Source organism: Brachionichthys hirsutus, chromosome 11 (assembly GCF_040956055.1).
Source record: "Brachionichthys hirsutus isolate HB-005 chromosome 11, CSIRO-AGI_Bhir_v1, whole genome shotgun sequence".
Lineage (NCBI taxonomy): Eukaryota > Metazoa > Chordata > Actinopteri > Lophiiformes > Brachionichthyidae > Brachionichthys > Brachionichthys hirsutus.
In genome coordinates, this window is record NC_090907.1 from 4,228,915 (window position 1) to 4,241,770 (window position 12,856).

The 12,856-nt window shown below is 50.0% G+C and overlaps 1 protein-coding gene across 1 annotated transcript in view; it reads right to left on the reverse strand.

Moving 5' to 3' along the window:
* Nucleotides 1-802: 802 nt before the first annotated feature.
* clpb (ClpB family mitochondrial disaggregase) overlaps nt 803-12,856 on the reverse strand; it is a 20,496-nt gene continuing 8,442 nt past the window's right edge. The window contains 13 exon segments of the mRNA XM_068745324.1: nt 803-1,480; nt 1,728-1,832; nt 2,386-2,505; nt 2,619-2,692; nt 2,775-2,931; nt 2,995-3,156; nt 3,272-3,316; nt 3,448-3,503; nt 4,310-4,387; nt 8,429-8,543; nt 9,358-9,455; nt 12,681-12,704; nt 12,707-12,808. Of these exon segments, the coding sequence (XP_068601425.1) occupies nt 1,271-1,480; nt 1,728-1,832; nt 2,386-2,505; nt 2,619-2,692; nt 2,775-2,931; nt 2,995-3,156; nt 3,272-3,316; nt 3,448-3,503; nt 4,310-4,387; nt 8,429-8,543; nt 9,358-9,455; nt 12,681-12,704; nt 12,707-12,808 (1,346 nt within the window). The 3' untranslated portion in view covers nt 803-1,270.

A 12,856-nucleotide genomic window follows, 5' to 3' on the forward strand; every position in this document is an offset into this window, starting at 1 on the left:
TCCAGATGCACTTCAAGAGCTCCACTCTTGAGGAGCTCTTCTGCTGTGTTGCTCGTTTACAACACGCAGGTGACATTTTAAGTGCGTTTCAACCCGTACATGGGAGAGGATGAGCGGAGCAGCCGCAGGGTCAGACGACATTCACCGGAGGAGGACGTTAAAGGAGAGGAAGGCTCGAGGAAGTCTGCGTAAAATTACTTTTGATGATGTAACGGGCAGTTAAAAACAAGGAATCATGACCAATAATCTACAGATATGAGAGCAAAGCTGGAGCTGAAAATATCTTCGACGTTTTCCAGTCAGAGCAACGAATAACAACGTAAAGTGATTTAAATTCCGAAGAGGAATCTGAATCAGCACGTTTAGCATCTCCGCATGAAAGCCAGCGATTAATCTGTCAGGTAATAATCAGATTAATAATCTAATCTGTTCCTGTAACTGTAGATGGGAGTCAAACAGGCTGGAGTCGGGGGGGGGGGGGGTCCATGCGGAACACAGTACGAGTGAAAGCCTTTATTCCTGCATGCTAATTCCTTCCTAGAGGGAATGCATTCCTACAAGGGGGTGTGCACATTGTCCTCGACATTCCCATCCAGCCTCTGACATGTACCCCCCCCCCCCAAAGCAGAGCGGAATTCCAAAGAAATTCCTCTGTCACGTTTTGCGGACAAGCATCATTGTTGCCAAATTCCCACCCAGGCACCGGGTCTCCATCGCACACACACACACACACACGCACTCACACTCACACACACACACATCCATCAGGAATGTCAGCACAACACAAACAGAGGAATCGTCCTTTTGTTGTTGTTGTCGTGATGCTTTTATTTACACAAACGGAGGTCCGGAGACGAGAGTGAGAAACGGTTGCCGGGTTACATTTGTTGACACGCTTTTAAAACATTTATGAAGCGACACATTTGAATATCGTTTCTTTACGACTCTAAACGTCTCTCGGTGTCAGACGGCGGCGACGGCGTGGAACATTAACGGAGACGACTCGCCGCGCGCTCACAAACGGAACGAGAGACACTTTCAGCTTCGTCCTCTAAAGAACAAAGCAAAAGTCAGTGGGCGAGCATTGCGCCGAGACAGCAGTGTTGATCAAAGGTACGCTTATTAACGACATTCATCCTGAGGACACCGATGACGACGACGGTGTGTGTGTGTGTGTGTGTGTGTGTGTGTGTGTGTGAGGTGAAAATGTCCGCATACATATCTATTTTAAACACATCATCTGTGATTCCGCGGCGTGTAACTTCTCCCGTCAGTGCTCGGGGAGGAGCGGCGAGCGGATGTCCAGCGTCCTCGGTGAGCTGTCCTCCCCGACCACCTCGAGGCGCAGGCCGGGCGCGCTCCTCTCCTCCTCGTCCCCGTCCCCGTCCTCCGCTTGGACGGACAGACGCAAGGTGCAGCCCTTCGGCAGCAGCTCCTGCTCGTAGGCGGCGGCCAGCTGGTTGACGACGCGCCGCTCGACCTGCGGCATCGAAACGACAGGGAGGAGTCTCAGGCGGCTTCGTCGTTAGCTTGAACGACCACGTTTATTACTTAATCATCGGGTTCCGAACGCGTAGGCGGACGACGCACATCGTCCAGCCGAGCCGGATTGATCCGACGTCAGTCACAGACGGATCTGAATAATCGTCTTTAATCTATGCTTTTACTTTTCCTTTTCTACGTGCCATTAATACAATTTAAAGCCTTTTAAGGCATCTCGGCGTTACCTCGTGCTTGATGGATCGCGCTCCGTAATGCATGTTATACCCGTCCGCCAGAAGGTCCAGAACCGGGCGATCCCACTGAAGAGTGATGTCATGGCGTTGCTTAGCCTGATGGGAGGGGAGAGAAAGAATAGAGCGGCTGAACTGGGCACCATCGGCCACATCAGAAAGAGTTGCAAGGGTACAGACGCTCATATGCCATTATCAACGTCACATTAAAGCTCCTCTGGTATGACTGAACATTTAATCCATTTCCACCGACCGAGTGACGATGAAACGGATCGGCTCGGGATCGGTTATTGATCAGCGTTCTGCTGTTAGCGCACGCAGCTATTACAGATCAAACACAAGGACCAGCGGCGACAGTGAGAGTCGTGAGTCAGGTCTCCATCAGTCGCCTTCAGCCCCCCCCCCCCGCTGGATGCCAGGACGCCAGCTGTAATATGAATAATTAAATATTGATGAAGGCTCCACATGTTAAACACTGTAATCGCATTATAGTGAGTCGTAGTGGCGCATCCTATTGATCGGTGTGTGCTCGACGACGTGGGCGGGGCCGATCAGTCCCGCTGGAGGACTGCTCATAAACGTAGGGTGAAGACGACCTTCCATCACGCACACGGGGGGGGGGTTCCAACGTGGCTCAGACTGCAGCTGGTACCTTCTTGGCCCAGAAGCCGAGCTCTTTGCTGACCAGCTGGAGCAGCTCTGATTGGCAGAACGGCAGGAAGTACACGATTTCGTTGATCCGGCCCAGGAACTCGTCCCTCCGGAAGTGAGCCTGGGAAGGAACCGAAGAATGAACAATCCCCGCCGGCGCTCTGAAGGAGCCAGGTGATCTGCGGTTACGCCAGAACCGGGGTGGGCTGGATCGGTTCTGTGGATCCATGTTACCTTCAGGATGGGTCGGATCACAGACTCTTTAAACTGCTGGGAGATTTTCACGTCCTCCCTTTTCTGGACGTCCTCTGCGGGGACAAACACACGAACGGCAGTCTCGCTCTGTACGTGTCGTACGATGTTTGTGTTACGTCGCCGCGCTTCTCTCACCCATGCTGTCGGCCAGCTTCCTGCGGCCGGCCCGCTCGACTTCCTGCCGCAGCTGCAGTGCATGCTGGGCAATCTCATCGCTGGCGACATTGGACGTCATGATGAAGACGGCGTCTTTACATTCGATGGTCTTGCCCTTGCCGTCGGTGAGGCGACCCTGCGGCGGAAATCCATCAGTTCACTGGAGCGAATGGGAATCGCTCTTTTCGTGCGCACACACCTCGTCGAAAAGCTGCAGCATGATCGTAAGGACATCGGGGTGGGCCTTGTCCACCTCGTCAAACAGGACCACGGCGCTGGGATACGCCTTCAGCAGTTTGGTCAGCTGACCCCCTTCCTCGTGGCCCACGTAGCCCGGCGGGGAGCCGATGAACTTGGCCACCTGAGAGACATTTTTTTTTTTTTTTTTAACCAGTGAATAGAAACGCCCGCGGCGGCGAAACAACGAGATGTGGTTTGTGTTTGTAACGAGACCCCGAACACGCAGATGATCTCACCTCGTGCTTCTCCTGGAACTCCGACATGTCCAATCGGATGAAGCCCTGCAAACACACGACGGTTGTTCGTATTTTCATTTTGGACATGTAATGTAAAAAGTGTTCTGACAGAAAGCAACAGGAAGAGAATAAACAGCCTGTGTTACTGTCAGATAAGTAATACACAAAGGAAATACCTTCTTGATGTCCTTGTGCATGTAGCGGGCCACCTGCTTGGCCAGCTCGGTCTTTCCTGAGACAGAACCGTCGTTCAATTATTCAATATCTTTATTTTAAACTCAGGAGAACGAACGCTAACCTCGGAGACGAGCTCCCAGTCTAGATCTTTGCATCCTCTCCCCTCCCTGCAAGGCTTTCAATCAACTCCTGCTCTCCAGAAGCGCACGTTATGTTTGCTGGTAAAATATTCTGCATATAAATACTCGTATATATGATATTGATGCCTCTTATTTGGGATGCATATGACGCCTGTGTGTGTGTGTGTGTGTGCGTCTTGTTGCTGTGTTTAATATTGATGTCTCGTGGCCACGGTTTGTCGCTGGAGGCAACGGAGAATATGAACGCCGTCTCTCCATCCGTCTCTCCTGCCTGTCATCTCAACTTCTCTTTTTAGCCATCTCTCTCTGGGCCTCAATATCCCTCCATCTCTTACTTTCCTTCACGCCAACACACACACACACACACACACACACACGGTAAGGTTTTTTCTAAACTTCAGTGACCAGGACTTGATCTAATCTCATTCTGTACACACACTTCTTTTGTTTTATATTTAAATTATAATCCAGACTCTGATGTGAGAAACACTCGAAGATGTTTTATTGGCTATGGAGATAAACTGTTTACTGCATGTGTTTGTGCTTTCCAATAGGACACTCGTGCTTTTGTAGTCCTGTGTATTCTGAACCGTATCGCTAAGTGTTCTGTTTATTTTTGCGGCTACAAAAAAAAGTCAAGGTTTTTGTTTTGCTTTTTCTTTCGAGTCCAAACAAACAAACAAACAAACAAAAAGGAGTGAAAAATGAGAGAGTGCTTTACCGATTCCCGACGAGCCGAGAAAGAGGAACACGAGCGGGTGCTCTTCGTCGTACCAACCGTTCTCCTTCCTCCTGATGGCTGCAGAGAGCAGATAGAGGAGGAAGAGGAGGAGGAGGAGGAGGAGAAGGAGCGCTATTATTTCACTCATTTGCATTTGTTGACTTTGCTTTTGGCAGTTGACCCCGAGGGCGGCGGGTATCCCAGAAACTATGATAAAAGAGAGAGGGAGCACGGATGAGAAAAGGGTCAGAAACAGAAGAGAGAAAACAGAGGAAGACAGTCAGATGAGAGACCTCCAGAAAGCCCCCCCCCCCCCCCCCCCAGTCAGCGGGGCCATTAGCCAGCAGTAATTGTGTTAGCCTCCCTGGCGCGGCCATGGCAAAATCAGTTTAGCATGGATCGCAGCTCCGCACACACACACACACACGCACATACACACACACTTGCTTGCCGGCCATCACCTTAGCAACCCCGCTGCCACACACACACACACAGAGAGAGCATGAAGAGGTTGGGAGGTGGGGGGGGTAAAGGTGTATTTGGCCGTGGTTTTCGCCCAGTCGACGTAGACGCGCCATCTCATCCGAATCCGTGGCCGTGAAGGGTTTCTTCCTCCGACACGCCAAAGAACAACGCTCCGCAGGAACGCTGGTGATCGTCTGAGCGCTGGCTTAGGAGGAGGTCTGCTCACAGCGCCCCCTACCTGCAGGAGCTGAGCGGCTGCAGCATCAGCATCAGGGGGCTGAGACAGTAAATGAAGGGATGCATCTCCATTTGTAACTTACGCCGCTACTTAACACGTTGTTGTGAAAAGTTAACCCCAGATTTCAACCGGATCTGTTTTCCTCAGGAATTAAAGGTAGAACGAGAGAATACGGGACGACACATAGAAAATACTGACGGAACAGAGAGGATGTTCTGTCAGAGAACTGTCCAGAGAGGCAGCAGCCAATCAGGTGAGATGTGCAGCAGGTGCGTCTCGTTCAGTTCAACCCTCACAAATGGAGTTTTAACGTTAAAAGGTCAGACCTCATTCTGGATCGGATCCAGAAAACATTTTGCATGATAGTTCATATCGGATCCTTTTCTGACTCTGGTTTTTGGTGAGTGAATTGAATGCATATTTTACAAGATATGACTTTTTTTTTTTTTTTTTTGTAAAAGCCTCCATTATAAAAGTAAATGGGAAAATCCGGCTTGCGACTTGCATTCCGGAATCCGATCCGGATGAAATTCGGTGGTGAGATAGAGGACCCCCCCACCCTACATGACCCTGAAACATTGATCATCAATTGAGATATTGAGCAACAGATTTTGAAGCTCCATTGATTGCACTGTTAACGGAAATTTCAAAGTGATCCAGAATCCAGGATCTCGTATTGATCATTACCAAAAACAGTTCAGTCAAACCCAATGTGGTCAAAAAGTTGAAATCATGCCCGACATCACCAACGGAAACATTCTGCCCAACAATAATCTAATGATATCACATCACAAAAAGGCAGAGATATTGTAATACTTTAAAAAGACTTCCCTGATTATACTTCAGTATGTTTTCAACGCAGTACTTTTACAGTAGGGCATTAGTACTTCTACTCGGATCTGAATACTCCCCTTCCAACTCCATCCGGATGATGCAGTAGAGAAGGAAGCAGCAGGACAAAAGATAAGCAGAAAACCAGGACGGGTAGAGAGATAAAGAGAGAGGAGTGATGGAGATAAAGAGAGGGAACGAGAGAGGAATGATGGAGATAAAGAGAGGCACAGAAACAAACGAGCGTGTCAGCGGCGGACGTGGAGATCGACGGTGACCGGGGGGGGGCTCCGGAGCTCCGTGGGTTTGATCAGCGGCCGTGCGAATGACGGCGTAACCTTCTGTGTTTGTGCGTTTTAGCTGATTGAGAGCGACTTTGACCGAAGGACACGCTGACATTTCTCAGCGGACCCCCGACAACAACGAGGAGCGATAGAAGGAGAAGGAGGAGAAGGCACGAAACGAATGAAAGCTTGTTCTTTCCCTCGCTCGCTCGCTCACACACACACACACACACACACACACACACACACACATCTACGCTCACGACGCACTCAGAGCAGTGTGTAGCGGCCAGGTCAGGTTGGCTCTAACACGATTACAGACGGAAGATTCTCTTCAATAACTCTTAGCCCTGAGAGCTAAGCCCTTCCTGTGTGTGTGTGTGTGTGTGTGTGTGTGTGTCCTGTTAGGGCGGAAACATCTTATTTGTTTGTGGCAATATAGCTAATATAACGATTACTTTTCCCATCAACTGGTCGCCAACATTTCTGCATTGACATGTTTAAGTACAAAAATGTTGAAACATTAATCATCGACGCTCGAATCCACTCGATTACACAATAAATAATAATAAATAAATAAATAGAGCTGAACGTTTGATGTGTCCAGGTTTAAAAAATGGGATATTTTACTTTAAGTTTTGAAACAAAAAGTAGATCTCATTGGTGACTTTGGGCTCTGAGGAATATCTGATATTATTACTGCACAGAAACAGGAAGCAGAGAGAACCGAGGTGACGACGGCTGACAAAAGGCTTCTGGCTGGAATCAAATTCACGCTCACGTGTTTCCTGTTCTTTTCCGCCCAACCACCAGGATGTCTGTTTTCTCCGTTACTGACCAGTCAATATAAATATTTACATCTACGGCAAATCACGTTTAAGAGAACAATCCGGCGTTTGAGCCGTCGATGTTGCGTGATTTACAAACTTCGCTGTGCTGCTGCAGAATGTAACAGAGGAGCTCCCTCCTCCCGCTTTATCTCGGCATCCTAGTCTCATTTGTCGTCTCCTTATCTGCAGCACATCCCTTCCTCTCTTTCCTGGTTCATCTCCTCATCACTACATTTGGAACATTTCCCTTCCGCGACTCGTTGGTCGATTCACTCTCGGCCAACCCTTTATCTTTTTAAAACACACACACACACACATATAGGTGTGTGTTTTGTGTGTGTGTGATATATTCACTGCAATACTTCCCAGAGATCAATAAGATGTTCTTTCATCACTGAAGCCGTGTCTTCTATGGCTTTCAAAACAATTTGAAAAGACAACAGCGATCATTCGTCACCTTGCCAAAGACTACATGTCCCACGATTCCCTCTTCCTTCTTTGACTCGCAGCGAAAGCTACACAGACTGGTTTGCATTTTGGCTCGTCGACGTCTGCAGTTTGTGTTTACGCCTAAATTTGTTGCGTGAATATTGTTTGATGAAGAATCCAAGTTGTTCTCCTGTCGGCTGTGTTTACTTCCACAGGCGGATTATAAAATCTGTTTCTGGCTTTGGAAGCAAGTTGATTACTTTCACAAATCTGTGTGAGGCCATAAAAATAACACACACACACACACACACACACACAGAGATCAATACATGGCCTCCATGGATGGCTGGTGTAATATCAGCTCTTTACGGTCTGCTGTGTTATTGTGCTCTAACTCATCCTCCCTCCTCTTCCTCATGCACTACATGCGCTCTCTTTGCGTTTCTGGTCCTCGGCTACTTCTCCGTTATCTCCTCCCATCAGCGTTCCCCCCCCCCCCCCCCACCCCATTGCCTCCGTCTGTTTTACCACCGTATAGGAAACGCACGGATTCAGAAACGATGGAACGATGCAGAGGGTGGAGGGCTGAGGAGTGAAGCTGGCGAATGGCAGGAGGATGGAGGAGAAAGGAGAAAGAGTGTGATGAGGACTGAGGGAGTAAAAAGGGAGAGATGGAGGGAGAGGGGGGGGGGGGTCTGTAGTATGTCTGCTCCCCACGTAATCGTGTTAACTGGCGGCTCCAAGCCTGGCCTCTTCAGCTGTCTCTCTCTCTCTCTCTCTCACACACACAGACACACAACCTGCGTATGCCTGACAGTCAACTCATTCATCACAATTAACCAATTACAGCCTCCGCCGGTCTGTCTGAACCCGCCTACTGCGCGAGGGACGGGAGGAGAGCAAGAGGAGGAATGGGAGTAGAAAACCAACGCTGAGAACAGACGGAAGAAACGAGGAGGAGGAGGACAGCGCGGCGCCGTTAGCATCCCTTTAGCTGCATGTATAATGTGTGTTACTACCTGTTCACCTGCGGGCGCGTTACCTGAGGCTACTGTGTTAATGGCCCCCTCCTGTCCGATAATATGCTCCTTCAGCCTCCTCTCCAGGGGGAACCTCCTCCTCTCCTCTGCTTCCCGCCGAGCCTGCGCCTCCTGGAACTATAGACGGATGAAGAAGAAAGACGAAGAATAAAGCATATATATATACGCACGCACACACACACACCTGCATGTCGCACAAACCACATAAAAATGATCTGCCTGGACTCTAAAGACTGAAGCATATAAACAAGTGGATCTAATCATCTGAATTTAAGAGATCAATCCGTAAGATTCTTGAGCAACTTTAATCTGATTATCCGATCTCTTTCCACTTTTTCCTCCGCCCTCAGTGTTTTCCTTGGCGCCTCATTTCCACTCTTATCCCCCCCCCCTTCACTTTCTCTCAGCTGCTCCATCCATCCTCTCCTCTTTGTCTCCTCAGACTCCAGGTTTTCACCCAGCACTGGAGGGCAAGCGCTTTATTCTCTCTCTCCATCTTGGTTAGCTCTGGCCTGCTGTCAAACTACAGGTAAGTTTGATTTAGGGAGCAGGAGACCCCGTTTCTACGACGACAGAGCACAAAACCACCGGCTATGAAATTCAGCACTGGTGTATTTTGAGGTGTTTGTAATGCGATGCTGATGACCTAACTCGAGATCTGAACTCATCTAAGGATCGAATCTACATAAAGCTTATAAATAATCCATCTTCTCAACGTTTTGACTGCATTAACCTCCAGCAGGTTACCAAACTTTAACTCGTAACGCCTGCCAGTCCGTCGCTGACCTCCCGAGGAGCGCGTGTCGAGGCAAGTAAACGGCGCAGATGCCATTCCGATCAGGAAACAACGGCGGTATCAAATTAAAGCGTCTGCTTGGAAACGAATCTTTTTTTCATTGCTTGTACAGCAAAATGAAGACGTGCGTCGCACCTTTCCCTCCCACTCCGTCAGCGCCGCGCTCGCGTCTCCCTCCTTAGCGTAGGCCTGTGCCGTGTGGACCCAAACTGTTGGTCTGCAGGGGTTGGCACCTAAATGGAAGCAAGCAACACACACACATTCATGAGTTAACAGATTCCAATCGGCTATTGGGCAGCACTGTGCCTCGCAACAAGAAGGTCACAGGTTCGAATCCCACTTTGCGGCCTTTTCTGTGAGATTTGCATGTTCTTCCGTGTCTGCGTGGTTCCCTCCGGGTTCTCCGGCTTCCTCCCACCCCCCAAAACATGCAAATTAGGAGCATTGGTCACACTAAATTGCCCGTAGGTGTGAGTGTTTTGTGAATGATGGTTTCTGTGTGGGGGGGCCCTGCGATGAACTGGCGCCTAGTCCAGGGTGTACCCCGCCTCTCGCCCGTTGACTGCTGGGATAGAATCCAGCACGACCCGGAAACGGACAAAGCAGAAGATGAACGACTGAACATTCACACACAAACGCATCGATGGGGAGGCGGGGTTGGCAGGACGCATGGGTTCAGGGGTCACAGGGACGCATGCAATGACCCTGTAGGCTGTAGGGGCTTTCATATCTGCAACACGTGCCCCCCCCCCCCCCCCCCGAATTATTATACAATCTATACACACTGCAGGTTGTTTTGTCATGGAGGCACTCAAGCGCACCCTCGCACACGGCAGGGGGGGGTCAAATGGAGGAAGAACCGTGAGAACAGAACAGAAGAGAAGAAAAGGCCATCTTTATGCCAGCTGTGAGTCCCTGAGAAAGACGTCTCAGCAGGTGGGACGTGTGGCGGGGTCGGACGGCGGCGGGATGTCAGGGCGGGTCGTTAGCGGTGCCTTCTGCCCCCCCCGACTCGTGCCTCCGCTGTCGAGCCGGAATCACCATCAGACGTATCGTTAAAGTTTAAAAAAAAGAAGTTACAGTCAACGAACAAGAGGAGAAGCATAAGTATGATCAAACACAAGCCACCAGGAGACGACCCCCCCCCCCCCCCCCCCCCCCGAGACCCCTGGTGCGAGTCTCTAGTTTTAAATGGTGACCGTCAGTTTCCATCTGATGACGAATCAGCAACAAATTCCTACAAGGTGATTCTACTCGAACCCATCTCACGCGTTTGTGGATTCATGCGCTTTTGCGACGAGTCATTTTAAGGCGCGAGTCGCGCTCACGAGGAATGTGACGGGAAATTACATCGGCAGGGAATATTTAAATCTCAGTAGCATGAGCAGAAGATGACGCGCTGGATGTAGGGATCCTGGAAGGTGCGTTCAGGGCCGGATGATCAGAACACACATTTCTATCGCTCTGACCACAGGGACCAATAATCGCAGCAACGATTTATCGATAAACCTCTAAGCTATCGATCCCACCAATTACACACTAAAGCCCCCCACCCAAAAAAAAAACACGAGGAAGAAAGCAATAAAGCATCACACACACACACACACACAGGACATAATAATAGCATCATTTAGGGCTTTAATATCAGGCCAACCCTCTTGGGCCATAGCACTTTATAACAGGATGAACACTGATGACACACGCACGCACACACACACACACAGCAGAGCTTAACATAACACACACAGGATCCCTTCATTAACAGTGCTTTAGTTATGCCTAATCGGAGTCCCTCCTCTTTCCTATTTCCTCCTCCCTCTCTTTCACTCCAGCTGGTGGGAGGGGAGCCCCTGCTGGTCTTTGTGCACGTATGAGTGTGTGCTTGCATCTGCATTGTGTGCATCTGCGAGCATGTGTGTCTCCTCTGGCTTCCTAACCACCCACGGAGCGGTCCATTACGGAGTGAGTGCCCCCCCCCCCCCCCGGGGCCTCTGGGCCCCGGGGAGGAGATGCAGAACCTCTGCAGGTAGTGTGAGCGACTGCTGGTCGAGGAGCGGCCTGAGGGTGCGCCCCGGAGACTGTGATGGATGGAGATCGGAGTCGAGGGCCGGCTCAGGCCAAAAGAGCAACCCACGGCTGGAGGAGCATCGTGGAGGCGCACAAGCACAGGGGAAATAACGCGGTGTCGGGATCGAACGTGGACATACAGATCCAAATCCACACAGATGTCCTGAAGCTGTTGGCGGTTTGGTGTTTTGTGACGCTGGTAACAAAGGATGGATGCGAGGCTGACGGAGAATAAATGACAAAAAAGAAAAAAGAAGAAACTAGCTTTCCAGAACACTCCGGCATGGATTAAACGTCTTTAATTAATCATCCATTCACACAGAACTGCACGCCGACAGTGATGCGTTGGAGATCGGATGTTTGCGATGTCACGATTGTTATTGGTTGTGACGCCGGCGCCAAAAAGGAAAACAACCCGGCCCCCGTCTTTAATGCGATTGCATAAAAAAAAAAAAAAAAACGTCCGTGCTTTGTGAAATTTAGTACCTTTTTTAATTCAGAAATGCGTCTGCAGAACGTCTGATCGAGTTAGACGCAGTGATTTGTTTCGGCGCGTGGAAGCGCTTTCAAATGCAGGCATGAGGCGAGAGACGAGCCAGACGGAGGTCGGGGTGCGCCATCCATCATGAACGTAAACAAGACATTAGCAATCGCTTATGAGTGTGGAAAAAAGAAAGTATTTTTAGATGAAAAACGTTTTAGCATAAAATCTACAAAAAATGTCCCTGAAGATAAGACTCAAAAAAAACAGAAATCTAAAAAGGACAGAAATTCTACAGTAATAGAAATATTTTAAATTTACAAAAGATGCTTGAGCACTAAAACACACACACACACACACACACACACACACACACACACACATTGTGTGATTGTGCAGTTTACCCCAGGGCATGTTCTGTGTGGAGGTCACAGTTCAACTAGGCCGAGCTTGTTTAAGAGCTGCTCGCCTGGGAACTGAGGGGGTATTCTGCCTCCAGGGCCTGCGTGTGTGTGTGTGTGTGTGTGTGTGTGCGTGTGTGCGTGTGTGCGTGTGTGTGTCTGCTGCTGGAGCTGAGTCAACGACAGGTGCTCCTGTAATGGGGGGTGAATGGAGAGAGGGCACAAACAAGTGATCAATTTCAAATGAGCTTTGTAATACTGTTGATATTACTAGGGGGGGGGGGGGGGGGGGGGGGGCGTTATGATGATGACACATGGAAAGCTTTTTTAAGACCAAACTGCCTCCGGCTGTGAGGGCAGAGAGGCGATATGAAGGGAGAGCTGCTCCGTTACCCCAGCATGGTTGGGATGTGGAACCTTTAAAGGCTTGTCCCGTTTCACACCAAACAGTTTCAGTTCCGGCCGAGGTCGGGGGGGGGGGGGTGGGGGTGGGGGGGGGGGTGACGTACCGGCCTCCAGCAGCATGCTGACGTGCGTGGGTCGTCGGCCAGCGTGGCGTAGTGAAGCGCCGTGCAGCCACGGAAACCGGCCCTGCTGCTGAGCCTGCTGCTGAACTCATCCTCTCTGGACACGAGGACTGCAGGGAGGAACGGACCGATTTACAAGCACCGGCAAAAAAAACAAC